The sequence below is a fragment of the Euprymna scolopes genome, chromosome 20, assembly GCF_053919585.1.
Source record: "Euprymna scolopes isolate OS-2025 chromosome 20, ASM5391958v1, whole genome shotgun sequence".
Taxonomy (NCBI): Eukaryota; Metazoa; Mollusca; class Cephalopoda; order Sepiida; family Sepiolidae; genus Euprymna; species Euprymna scolopes.
Window position 1 is genome coordinate 86857099 of NC_136501.1, and position 14391 is coordinate 86871489.

The 14391-nt window shown below is 34.8% G+C and overlaps 1 protein-coding gene across 2 annotated transcripts in view; it reads right to left on the reverse strand.

The window, feature by feature from the left end:
• The window catches only part of LOC145241528 (uncharacterized), a 96402-nt gene that overhangs the window by 22447 nt on the left and 59564 nt on the right, over positions 1-14391 (reverse strand). For both annotated transcript variants that reach the window (XM_080104573.1, XM_080104572.1), the window contains exons 8-9: positions 12919-13066; positions 5469-5606 (exon numbers count right to left, since the gene is read on the reverse strand). In XM_080104573.1, the coding sequence (XP_079960699.1) occupies positions 5469-5606; positions 12919-13066 (286 nt within the window). The remainder of the gene's footprint in view (positions 1-5468; positions 5607-12918; positions 13067-14391) is intronic.

Genomic DNA, 14391 nt, shown 5'->3' on the forward strand with positions numbered 1-14391 from the left:
TCACCCACGTGATCGTCTTTCGAGCGTCATTTACGCCTCTAACTTGATCTTGAACGTTCTTCACGCCTGGAACGTTATGTCGTGCTCCACGTCTCTCACGTGATCTCGAATGTTCTTTACGTCTCTAAAATGATCTCCGTTTTAAAGCTTTTATTTTTCCTTAATGGTGGCGTCATTTCGCGCTATGTTACAAAATACATAACTCAAACCACAGAGAAACTGACCGTAGCAAGAGGCACAGTCAAAATGAACAATACAGAAAACAGCCAAACCAGAAACTAAAAGACCAGAAAAGAAAAATTAGAAGAGAAACAGCTACATGAACGATTGATTAGAATGATAATAGAAGAGAATCACAAAAACACTTGGACATTACTAAGAAAAGAACACTTGAATGGAATGGAATCCTCAATGGAGAAACGTAATCGCTACTGACAGATGCACAAAACAATGTGATTAGAACTAACTGCATTAAAACTAAAATGGATAAAATCCAGGAAAACAGTAAATGTAGACTTAGTGTACAAAGAAACGAATTGATAAACTACGTAATAAATGAATGCAGAAAGCTAGCCTCAAAAGAATACGAAAACAAGCACAGCTGCATGGGAAAGACCTACAATAGAAACCTTGCAAACAACAGCATTTTGAACATGGAGACAAATAGTACACGTACAAACCAAAGACAGTATTGAAAAACGAAGACCCAAAATCTTTTGGGACTTTGACGTACAAACAGATAAATTCATCCAAGCAAGGAGACCGGACGTCATAATAATTAACAAGAAGGAAATAATTTGAAAATTGTAGATTTTGCCGTCCCAGCAGCCAAAGAGTAAAGATGAAAGAGAGAGAAAAACGAAACAGATACACGAAAGATGCTAGAAAAGAAATATGGACCATGAAGAAAGCAACATAATACAAATAATTGCAGGATCACTAGAAACCTCGACAGTCAGTATGACAAAAACTGGTCCATTTCGTTAGCCTTTTTTTTTTGCTCTGGAATGGATTCAAATGTTCTAGGTAGCCATACAAAGTCCTCTTTCACAAACATTGCCTTCTGGCTTTCTAAAGGAGCAGGTTTATCATCTGTTGTCTGAGGCACTTTCACCGGGGAATGCCGACGGGTTACTCAAACTTATTTTTAAAGGGCCAGAGTGCTCCAATTCTTGGGGCGCGGACCAATTTTTGCAGGTTCTGATTTTGTGTCACACCTTCTCGCAGTGGGAGAGAGGTAAATATCATGGCCTGTGTGCTTTCATAGTACGCCATCTTGTTGTTATGTGCTACGATTGTCGCTCTCTGAACATTCTGTTTTCTTTCAATACAAATTACCTTTGTAACCCAGATCCATGTCTCTGTTTTTCCTTAGTGGCCATTTCCGGGCCACGACAACTTCAAACACTGTTTATTAGTCACATAAAAACTGCAGTAAAAATATAATAAAAATAAATGGCATTAACACCAGATGAACACAAGAGAACTGAAACTACGATGCATCGTATAAAACGTGCCCTCGAAGGCACCAACCTCGGTTGATTTCGCACAAAATAGTTATTAAGGGTCAAGGAAGATTGAAAGACCAAGGAAGAAGAGCACTAAATAGACCTCCGCTGGATTAGTGGAAAAAATTACTGGGATTATATCTGACCTTTTACACAAGTAAATTGTAATGTGTTCTTCTTCAGTACTGCTTTCGAGTGAATTGTTGCCATCAATTGCTATTTTTTTTATCATAACTTAATTAAATCACTTCCATTGTCTTCCCGACAATTTGATTTGTCCAGTGTAATACTGTTGAAGCTCACGGGACAGAATCAAACGAAACCTTATATACTTTATTTTATTACTTACTAGCATGAAAAGCCCGACGTAGCACGGCATTGAATGAGGACACTACTACATACGTTTTTACTTTGCACATAACACCATATTACTTTCTTTGATTTTACTGTTAATCTGCTCCCCCCAATATAGCCAGAAATAGCTATAATGTTAGAAAACTTCCTTAAAATTAAAATAGGACATACTTATCTGAAGTTTTAAACGGGTTCTGCTGCCGTGGACCATTTAGAGGCTGAAGCACGTAACTATATGGCAAACGTTAGGAAAGTTATGCAACATGTAACGTTGTACACAACATAAAATATCAAGACAGAACATAAGTCCTGAAGAAAAAGTACTTCGGGTTCGAGCCTACCTTCCTACCAAAATTTTCCCCCTCCTTCTTTTAAAACTCCAAACACGCGGGCAACGCCGGGCACCACCGCTAGTTATTATTAATACAAACTGTAAATAATATATAATTGTTTCCTTTGGAAATAATCATCATATGATAATATTTCGCTTTGTGTTTTCGTTTTGAATAGTCAGGGTACATATTTCGGGGACTCTGAACAGAGATGATAATGACATTACTGAGGGAGAGACATTTATATTTTTGGTACATCACGAGATGAGACAAGATTATTAATACGGCGGGAGAGACATTTTTGCAACAGTTTTTGTTAAGACGTATCGAGGGGAAATACGAATTCATTACTGAAGGAATGTGTAATACAGTTCTTTTACATCAGAGGGGGAGAATCATTACTGATGACGGGGGATGCAATTTACTTGGAAGGGGGTTATACCAAGTTCATTTAAGAGATGACAGACAAAACATATTTACGTTTTAGTTGTAATGACGATGGCGACGAGACAACTTTACAAATATTGGATGATACTTTATTCATGCCAGCTGGATGATGATTGTCAGGGATTCAAGTCTTTTCAATTACATTGTTCTATCCCCCCCTACATCCAAGGGGCATCAGCTCTCACTAAGTCACTGCCCGGCTATCGTAAGCTAACTGACTAACTCCAACTCTTTTTCTAACTTCGAACCCTCTCTCAATATATTGAGAATCTCCTTTCTTTATGACGTCAGAAGTATGGTCAGCCAATGTGACTTGATCACGTTTCAATTTTCCTGTGCATTTTGCGCATGTACCTATACACTTCTGATAAACAAAAGAAATTCCTGAATTTAATTGTATCTCTTTTAAACTATTTTGTTAATTATTTCTAAAACTCGTATCGTTCATTAACTGATATATTTAATATCCAGTTACTTATTAAAGAATGAATAATAAAATGTTTTGAGAAATTAAATATCTTTCTCTGACATAAATAAGATTTAGTTATTTGCGAGAACAATGAAAATCGTTCTGCATTCCTAGGATTTCAATATCTATTACTTTTTAACACTTGCCTACTGGGTTCGATTCTAGTCTTTTCCTAATTTCATTTTCAAACTTATCTAGTTTTGCTTTCTTACTTACTCGGGTCTGTCCCTTTTCATAACATTCGGTGAGTACATTTTTTGCAAACCCTATTGATAAAAATATTTAGAAAATTGTTCTTCTTTTAAGTTATTTAATAAGCTTTTAAATGAAAACCAACATTTTTTATGGAAATAGCTCTAGACATGACATAAATCCACTTGATGTAAGGAGATAAAGAGAACAAAACGTGATTATAGGAAAGACAAGAGATGTCTATTGACATTCAAAGAACCAAGACTAATGATAGGAGAAAAAAAGTCAACAGGAAAAGAATGCTATAAGCCTGCAGTTCTTGGGAATAAGCTACAGATGAAATAACGATTTGAGAAGATCACTAGACAAACGAATCAAATAATCTGGAACGAAGGAAGCAAAGAATAGATCAGAAAAATTTAAAGAAACACGTCACAATAGTATTTATATAGAAAAGACTGAGATTAGCAACACCACGTCTATAAAAGAGAAAGTACAGAGAAGAGCGAATTACAGATACGTTTTCTACACCTTATCAAGAACCCTCAAATGCAATAACGATTAACTATCCACAAAATGACAGCGATACTCCATACATGGTCTGATAGTAGACGTGTAGCGATAGAGAATAACATCAGATTTGAAGCGAGAACCGTCTTAACAAGAAGCAGAAAGAGCAACGGATCAATGTATGAACTCTAACAAAGAGTTGACGAGAAAAAAAAAGATTTAGAATTAGCGTATTAAACACGAATTAAGTATTCAATCATTATGCAAAATAGTTCCCCTTGTTAAACGGATGGCGGTTTTGCACTTTATCACGCAAACAGCTGGAGTTTGTGGTGTAGATAACACACGATAAGAATTCATTCAATATTCTCTTCTTCTTCTTCTTCTTCTTCTTAATAACAACAGTCGTAAACCAAATTACCATATGTTGCATATAGTGTTGAATCGTACGTGTGTTGTGTGCGTACGTGACACTAAATAAATATCTGTTGTGTTCTTATCGGACAATAACGGACAATATGTATATACGCTGTGTTTGTGCTATTAAGGACTATTGTCCTCGAGTCCTAAATTTCTATCTTAACGGCCCGTGACTCGACTAGTGTTGTTGGTGCGTGTTTGTGTGTCAAACATATAATGTGGACGACATACCTGTTTCTGCTGGTTGCTTCTGGGAGCTTCTTTAACCATCTTGGGGAGCCGAACCTGCTTTAAGAAAGATGCTTCACAAGACATAGGCCCAGACGTTGTAGGATTTTTCATATTTTATTTACTCCCAGGTATTCGTCATAGCAGAAGGGGAGTGATCGATGAACTCTTGGCTTGTGGGGGTTTCAGTATCTTCATTCTGAAACCGTCCCCTTCTCTCATGAGGAGACACGTTTTAGTCGATCCATCTTTCTCGGCGTCTTGGACCCAACTAAAACTATGCTTGCGCAAACCGGAACACGGTAGTGCGGTACCCGCTTGCATACTTCCGGTGCAAACCCACCGGATCACAAAGTTTGATATGTTGTCCAAAAATAACGCATTAAATCTCTGTTGCCCACTCATCGCTCGATGACTAGATAGATAGATAGATAGATAGATAGATAGATTGACCTATATATATATATATACATATATATATCGATAAATAAATAGATAGATAGATAGATTGACCTATATATATATATCGATAAATAGATAGATAGATAACAGACAATTAAATGCTTCTATCCGGCTATTATCTAATAAACGTTATTAATCAAGAACAGTACAAAACGATAGGGTTGAACAATTCTTTTACATTTTTTTATTTTCTTATAAACATGTTTAAATAGATAATGCCCAATCCATCACTTTAAACGGAATGAGAACAACTATTCGAGATCTCGATCACATTCTTTTGTATACCAGAAAGAGGAAAAAAGAGACCTAATCATTTTATTCGCCACATCTGACCATCCATTTTCCGTCTGTGATGTAACATCATATACACGTAGCTCTATCCCTAACTGGACTTTCAATTAAAAATTCCACGTTATACTTAATTTTAACCTTATGTGGAAAAACCATATTTTCACACACCTGCATCTAAATGTTGATTTCCATGAAATAAATAAACTCATGCGATCATCAAATAGAAATGAAAACGTAAATTTTATGAATACTTACTTTGACTGACTTTCTTGATGGCCATTTGAATTTCCTTGTTGGTTGGATAAAGTCGACAATCCCAGAAGAAACTTTTGATATTTTGTAGCGAAATTTTCTTGTCGTCATCCGCTACTTTACTGAATGCAATATTGTACGCTGAAATAAATATGGTGTTTAATTATTGGAAACTAGCAGTATAGAGCCGACATTGCGTAGGAATATTTATACTTGCAACATGTACGAACAATTCATAAAATGGGAAATAAGAACTGGAATAGGAAACTAATGAACATTTATCCGACCCATAATAATACTGCTAAACTCTATGTAAAAATAGAAGAAGAGGAAGGAGGACTTCGTTTGCGATGTGATAAAAGACTAGAAAAATATATAACAAAATACACAGAAAGGATGATTTACTGCCCCCAAAAGAAAAACAAAACAACAACAAAAAAAAAACCCTAACAAGATAAAAAAAAATACAGAAGACAGAAAATGAAAATACAAGAAAGGCAATTTATAATATGACTAAAGAAATATTGCACGAAAAAACATGGCTATGGCCACCAAAAGGACACTTTAATAGAGAAACAGAATCGTTACTAACAGCCTAAGAATGCGACGCGACCAAACAAGCAACATTAAAACCAAAATACACTCTCTGACCCAAAGACGAAACAATAAACAACATGGTAGGTGAATTCTGCAAACTAGTCCCAAATAAATATAAAAACAGATAGGACTTGTGAGTATATACTACTACTACTACTACTACTACTACTACTACTACTACTACTACTACTAATCCAGTGTAACAGAGGAATCCAAAATATGTTTTAGTATCATTGTACAGTTAATAAAAACTACTTCCATGACGTTTAAAACTAATTACCTCAACAGAACAGTTCGTGTCCCTTTCTGAAGATTAAAATTAAGATATAATGTTATGTCTAGAATTCTTATTCCAATTTTGATCAAATTCCATTCTTTCCTGTTAGTTAAACAGACGAGACAATCGACGGGAACCCATAAAACACGTCAAACAAGGCGATACATGATCGGACATATCCTTAATGAACTGTTTTATTAGCTCTTGAAAATTTAACATAGTCGAATGTAATAACTTTTCTCTTATCATAGCTTTATTTAATTATTTATTGCTTCTCATTCTCCCCCCCCTCTCTTTCTATATTGACAGAAACCCGTAGCTCGGAAGATATATATAATCTTCATAGGTATGAGTGTAATGATATTGTTTCCCTTGTCGTATCATTCTGTCAATATAGAAAGAGAGGGGAAGGGAACGAGAAGCAATAAATTTCTTCTGATGAGATAAGGGCGAAATAAATTCACTGATTGATATAATAATTAAGTGATTGATTTTGTGCTACGAAACGGATACTGTCAAGAATTAAATATCACAAATGAATTAAAGGAATGAATTGTAAGATGGTCAACATAATAAAATTTGGAATATAAACTTTTGTCATTCAATGATTCTTTATATATATATATATATATATATATATATATATATATATATATATATATATATATATATATATATATATATATATATATATATATATATATATATATATATATATACCGGTGTGTCTACATGATTGTGTCGTATTTAAATACAGGACAATGAGGTTGACACACTCGTTTTCGCCAGATCACCAGAGTTAAGCAACGTTGACCCTGGTCAGTACCAGATGGGTGACCATTTCGGAAGGCGAGGCGCTGTATGTGCCGCAGGTAAAACACCAGGTTGAGGAACTGGCGCAATCTATCCTTCTCTCGAGGGTAGATGGGCCTCTCTTAGGCTGTGGTAGGCACCCCGTCTAGTGATGGCGTCATGATAAAAATAGACCTCGATAACCCTGGCGAAGCATCAAGTATTCAGTTACCGACAAGATTTGAATTACACTACAAAACGATCATGCCGGATATATATATATATATATATATATATATATATATATATATATATTATTGGTACTATTGTTTAGTTTTTAAACAAAACACAATGTGTCAAACCAAAGAGTGCTCAATGTTTAGACAGAGCGATATGAATAAATAATAAAACCAATCTATAGGATTATATCATTGCCAAGGGTAAAAGGGTAACCAGATAAAATAAGTGATCACATTATACAAATTGATGTGGGATTTCCCAATATATGATTTTATAGTTATGCTATTAGTTAGCATTAAACATCTGGCTCTACTTTTAGTGGTTATTTAAGGAATACGGATTTTAGAAGAATAAGTCTTATACCAGTGCAAAAACAATTATTAACGTTCGTTACATTAAAATTGATTATTAACGTTTTTAACATTTAAGTTGAGATAAAATCATACATATATAAATATAAACGCAAACATATATATATATATATATATATATATATATATATATATATATATATATATATATATATATATACACATGATATAATCCTATAGGTTGGTTTTAAAATAAAAAAGTAATGTTTTTGACTGATACTTTCGGAGATATTCTTGGCCTGATGATGTGATTTTCCCTAGCAGGGTGGTAACTGAAACATATTTGCATATGTGTAGTCACTAGTTTTTATATTCAATATATATATATATATATATATATATATATATATATATATATATATAAATCCAAAGGCAGGCTGTTTTGCTGTATCGCAGACTAGCAATTACCTCAAGCCAGGATTGAAATTCGACTCCCGAGGAAACAGTCAGTGCTTCTAATCGTTACGCCATTTGTCTGCTGCTAAGATGGGTATGCGAAATTATAATTACTAGTCATTGTCTCTCTCTCTCTCTCTCTCTCTCTCTCTCTCTCTCTATATATATATATATATATATATATATATATATATATATATATATATGTGTGTGTGTGTGTGTGTGTGTGTGTGTGTGTGTGTGTGTAGTATTTTTATTTAAATTTCACTCCGAAAAATTTATTTTTTCAATACGAAAATTTATTGTTTGGACAAAGAATACAATTCAGAGATTGTCCCTTGACCCATTTTCTGAATTTTTCTGAAAAAAAAAAATTCTGTTTTGAAAAATTCAATTTTTATCAATTAAATATTTATCAATGGTATATATATATTTTTATTAATCATTTGTTCATATTATATATATATATATATATATATATATATATATATATATATATATATATATATATATATATATATATAATATGAACAAATGATTAATAAAAAATGTTAAAAAAAACATCTTGAAAAAGAGTTAAAAACATATTTAATTTTAAAAAGGAAGCACAAGATAAGTGGATAGTCCTTAATCCGCGGAGTTTCGAAGAAATACTCTACTTCTCATCAGAGGGCAGGAATTAGCAAAATGCGGGATCGGATTTTGCATGTAAAAGTATTTAATGAAACCACAAGTAAGTCACAGACCTTACTTGGTTAAAAAAAAGGGGTGAGGTAAGGGGAATAGGAGGTAAAAGAAAAAATGATAAATAGATTTCACATGAATGGATAGTCCGGTGAAGGGTAAAAAATCGAAGAATAGTAAAATCCACACACGGTCGAATTAAAAACTTCTAATCCAAGTTTCATCTTCCAGTTACGCGATTCCTTTGGGACCTTGATTCCAGTAAAGCTACTGACCCTGACGGCATCCCAATTATAGTGTTAAAAAAGCTTCAACCAGAACTTGCTCTCATACTTACGAAACTGTTTAAACGTTGCCTTAAGGAGAAGTGCTTTCCAACACCCTGGAAAACGTCATCAGTATGCCCTGTATTTAAGAACTCAGGTGAAAAGTCATCTCCCTCTCAGTACAGACCAATAAGTCTCCTGTGTGTTATGAGTAAGTTGCTGGAATCCATATTAAATAGAGAAATAGTCAACCACCTCAGCAGAAATAACCTTCTTAGTGACACGCAATATGGTTTCCGCTCTGCAAGATCTACCGCAGATGTGCTAACGGTTATATCTCATAGGATTAGTGAATCTCTTGACAAAGGTTTCCTTTCCAGGGCAATTGCTCTTGACATATCAAAGGCCTTCGACAAGGTATGGCATAAAGGCCTACTGTACAAGATCTCCAGCTGCGGTATACTGGAATATTCTCTCTATCATTAAATCATTTCTCTCTGATAGGCTCATAAGAGTAGTGGTTGATGGACAAAAATCAGAGGCCCACAGTATTAATGCAAGCGTCCACCCTGGGCCCAACTCTCTTCTTGATCTACATCAATGATCTCCCTAAACACATACTTAAATCATTCGTTGACATCTATGCTGATGACACAACATCTACAACAACACATCTAAAGCTGTAAATGACAAAGCTCTCTCTGATTCTCTCTCCTCTGATCTCGAACGAGTGGTTCAGTAGGGGAAGACGTGGCTGGTTACCTTTAATGCATTTAATACCAAACTCCTATCTTTACATCATCAACGCTCTGATCCCCATCTGGCATCAACTGAAATGGATGGCTCTCGTCTAGGAGAACCTCTATGTTTTGACAAGCTTCTGGGCTTGACCTTCACTCCTGATCTGAAATGGAACTCGTACATCAAGTCTGTTGCCAAGGTCGCTGGAAAGATGGTAGGATCCTTCTACCGCTCCAGAAAATATCTCACTACTGATGCATTTCTCTATCTATATAAAAGCCAAGTACGTCCAAGGATGGAGTACTGCTGCCGTATCTGGGCAGGAGCTGCTAAAAACAGACTATCCTGCCTTGACAGAGTACAAAATAGACTTCGTGACTTAGTGGGAGATGCCCTTTTCTCTTCCCTGCAACCTCTCTCCCACAGAAGAGACGTTGCAAGCCTATCTTTGTTTTATCGTTATTTCCATGGCATGTGCTCGTCTGAACTCCAATCTCCGGTCCCCCTCGCCAATCTTTTACAAAAAAAAACAAAAAAACACCCGTCTAGCTGAATCCACTGTCAAAAACTTTCCCCACTCTTTATCTGTGCCTAAATCAAAACGTAGATTCCATGAACAAAGCTTCTTTCTTAGAACTGCACGCCCGTGGAACTCTGTTTCGTCTGCCTGCTCCCCTCCTGACTACAACTTAGATGTCTTCAAGTCCAACGTAAACAAATTCCTGATGAACCGCCCCCTTAAATAGACACTTTAAATATCCACACTAACGTACTGTACTTACAATAACCCTTATCCCTGAGTAGCTTCCGGGCCTTGATAAGTGGCGACCACCTCGTAAAAAAATAAAAATAAAAAAAAGAGTAACTTTTTTTTTTCCAGAAAGATAAAAACCCTGAATTTTATCATATAGAAAGCAGAATAATGTAAAACATTTTCTACTATTTTTAATTAAATTTTAAATGTTAAATTTTCCCCAAAAGTTAACAATTGCATTTTTTTATTTTGCACAAAAAACGTACATAAATAGTTTAACAAAGAGGTTTTTGAAAGAATTAATGTGTTTATTTCTTGTCTAAGATTTAGGGTGATTTTCTATGAGAATATGCAAAAATATTATAATATAAGTACCCGGATTTCAAATAATTCCGCTTATTCATATAGGCAACCAGTTACTTCGCGTCGATTTGATTACAATGTTTACATTTGTACTTGATAAAAAGCAAACTACGGAAGATCAAACAAGCCAAAAAAAAATTATTTTTCACTGACGAAAATTTCAATGTATTATTAACGCTGAGCCTGGCAAGTACCAGATAGGTGACCATTTGTATGAGTTTGGTTTTTAATGTGTATGTGTGTGGGGGCCAGGCTCCCCAAAATGGGGGGAGGGCCACAATTTAAAGCAAAATAAAAAAAATTATTTCAGCGCGTTTGGTCCACCGTAGTCGAAAGGCGGCAAACGTTTTCAAACGGGATCGAAAAAATATTTGTAACACAAAGGACATAATATTTATCGATTTTTCTTTTGCATCGATTCTTCAAAGCATGCCCTCTTTAATAATGGCCATGCATTATTCGGCTCGCTAAAAAAAATTGTTAATTTATTTATCAAAGATTTTAAAATGGCTTTTTTCGTATAAATATTAAAAAATTTTTTTTTGTTTTGCTTAACTTAAATCAATTATTTTACTTAACATATTCATCGAATTTCACACTTCAAAACTCAAAAGCGGGATAATTAAACACAATCGAAGTGCTGATATTCAGACGTCAAAATAAAGTATGCAAACAAGTTTTTTTTTTAATCTATAATCCTGTCCCTTACAACAACACAATATGTTTTGTTCAGTTTCAGATGATTATTTTAGGCATATTTGGAACCCCCTCAAAACAAGGGGGGGGGTTGTAAGCAAAAAAGAAACATATATAAATATCGTTTAGGAAAAATAAGTACACTGTTATAAAGTTCATTCTTCTCTTAATAATCGCTGAAAATTTCGTATTAATTGGATAATTACCTGATATTTGGTAGATTTTTAAAAAGACGGTCCGTCAAAAAGTACTTACCTGCCCCCCCCCCCCAGTTTTGGCGATGCCTAATTAAATGCATAATGTGACTTTAGAATAGTTCTACTTTTCTGACATTATTTTACAGTCGGATTTGACACATTCAAGTCTGTATAAAACTACAGAAAAAGCATATTTTCCATGTAAAACTTTAATCAAACTGAACATTTAGCGAAACTTCATTTTATTTTTTTTTCAGTTATTATTTTTCTAAATTGTATAAAGTTTACTTTTAGTATTCTATGTTTAAAGCAACGCAGCAACAAAAATATGAGGGTCGTTCCGCATGTAAAACCTTTTTTTTTTAATTGAAAAAGTTGAAGAGCTACAAAGACAGGAGTGACACCATTAAAACGAGCAAGCTTATGTACTCCATAATTTATATTTCTACATAGTCATCACCATTCTCAATGCACCTTTGACAGCCTCTTTTGATGCATCGGTTGTACTAGTTCAGAGTTCGCTCCGTCATTCACACCTGTGTCACCATCAATGAACTCAGTTCGTAACTTTGCTGACATCAACGCCGTGAGCAACGGTGGAATCCATCTAGCACACATTTTGCCGTATCCTAGAGATGAAAACATCTTTTCCAATACACTAACACGTATATTCAACTCGACACGCATTTCATTCACTGTTATCTGTCGATCTGGGGTAGTGGCTGTGTATGGGCGTCCGGAGAGCGCTTTGTCACTCACATCTCTGTCGCTACTCTGAAATAGACGAACCCATCTTTTAACTGTGCTAGCATCAACTACATCGGCTTCGTAAACGTTCAACAGGCGCCAATGAATGTTGATCAGTTTAAGTTTTTCTGCATGAAGGAATTCAATGACACATCGTTAATATCTGCAACAGAGAGATGAAACTTTTAGGTCATAAATGGATGAGTTCAGTCTTTACAACAATGTAATTTGCAATCCTCTCTGGTCCGTTCGGGTGGAATGAAAAATAAGAGGCATTACTTTTGGAACCTCCCTCATAAATTAAATCAAGGAAAATAAATTGGTATTCTTACTTAACTTGCGGTTCACGTAATCTTCAATGTTGTTCAGGTTCAAATTGTAATCGTTTACCGGAAGGTCACATCGCTGTCGGAGTCGACCAATCAAATCGTTGTATTCGAGCATTAATCCAGCCAACGTTTGTTTATGATGAATTTGTGCCTGAAATAGTGTTATCTCATGGAAATAAAATCATCAAACAAGTTAGTGCATTAAAACGCACAAATAGTGCATCATCATCATCATCATCATCATCATCATCATCATCATCATCACGTATGAATGAAGATTCCATTGTTGTCATTGGTTTTCTGGATATTTTTCTAGTCGAAATTCTTTCTAGACAAACATCGGGGATTACGGGAGGGACCACGTGAAGGTTGCCAACATCCTAAGTGAAAGTGTTTTTGTGGAACAAACTGGATTCGAACTTAGGACATCCAGGTCGTCAGTCCGTGTCGCTAACCACTGTCACCTCTCGCACAAATAGTTAATACAAATAAATGTTTTACTACGGAGTAACGCCCACCTCCTTAAATGTCACTTACGAATTACATTAAAAAATCAGAACTCTTTCTATAACCCAAACTCTTATTTATGCCTGAGCCCAAGTTGGCGTCATGAATGTCCAGCAGTCTTTATTTAATCGCCGTTAAATCATATGATCAAAATGTCCAACGATTCTGAGTGTAATTCACAATTTCATCGGAGGCAGGTGGGGGAAGCATCTTGTATCTCAGCTATGTATAATAAGATAAGATAATTATCAGTGTACCCGTGATCGGCTTTAAATGTTAAAAAAGTATTTTACTTATGAGCACAAAAAGGGTAATATTATATTTTGCCCACTCCCTAAATTGCTATTTGAAACATAGTTTATATATATATATATATATATATATATATATATATATATATATATATATATATATATATTAACTCACCGAACCAGTTTCCATGGTAAAAAACTGATGACTCCTACAAAATATTAAGACTAGCATAGAATTTTGGAAACTGACTAATACTAATACAGTGATTGCAATAGAATTTTTTAAAGAAGGATTTGAGACTAAAAGTTATAGTTGTGTATGTGTGATGTTTGTGTGTGTGTGTGTGTGTGTGAGCGTGATGTGTGTGTGTGTGTGTGTGTGAGAGAGAGAGTGATATATATATATATATATATATATATATATATATATATATATATATATATATATATATATAGAGAGAGAGAGAGAGAGAGAGAGAGATTTCATTACATAAGTCGCCCGACGCGTGCTGCCTCGTTTTAGGGACACCGCGCAAAAAAGTATTTTCTAGTTCAACCGTTACCGGCTAAGAGCGAAAAAGAGGGTCGCGCCCGAAAATAGCATGGGAAGTTGGAAAGCAGCCCCATTCCAAAGAGAGGAAGTTCTTGAAAAGAAACTTCGTTCATGATAGTTCCGTTTAGTTTTAAGTATACTGAGGAAAAAGGAAAATTCTTTAAA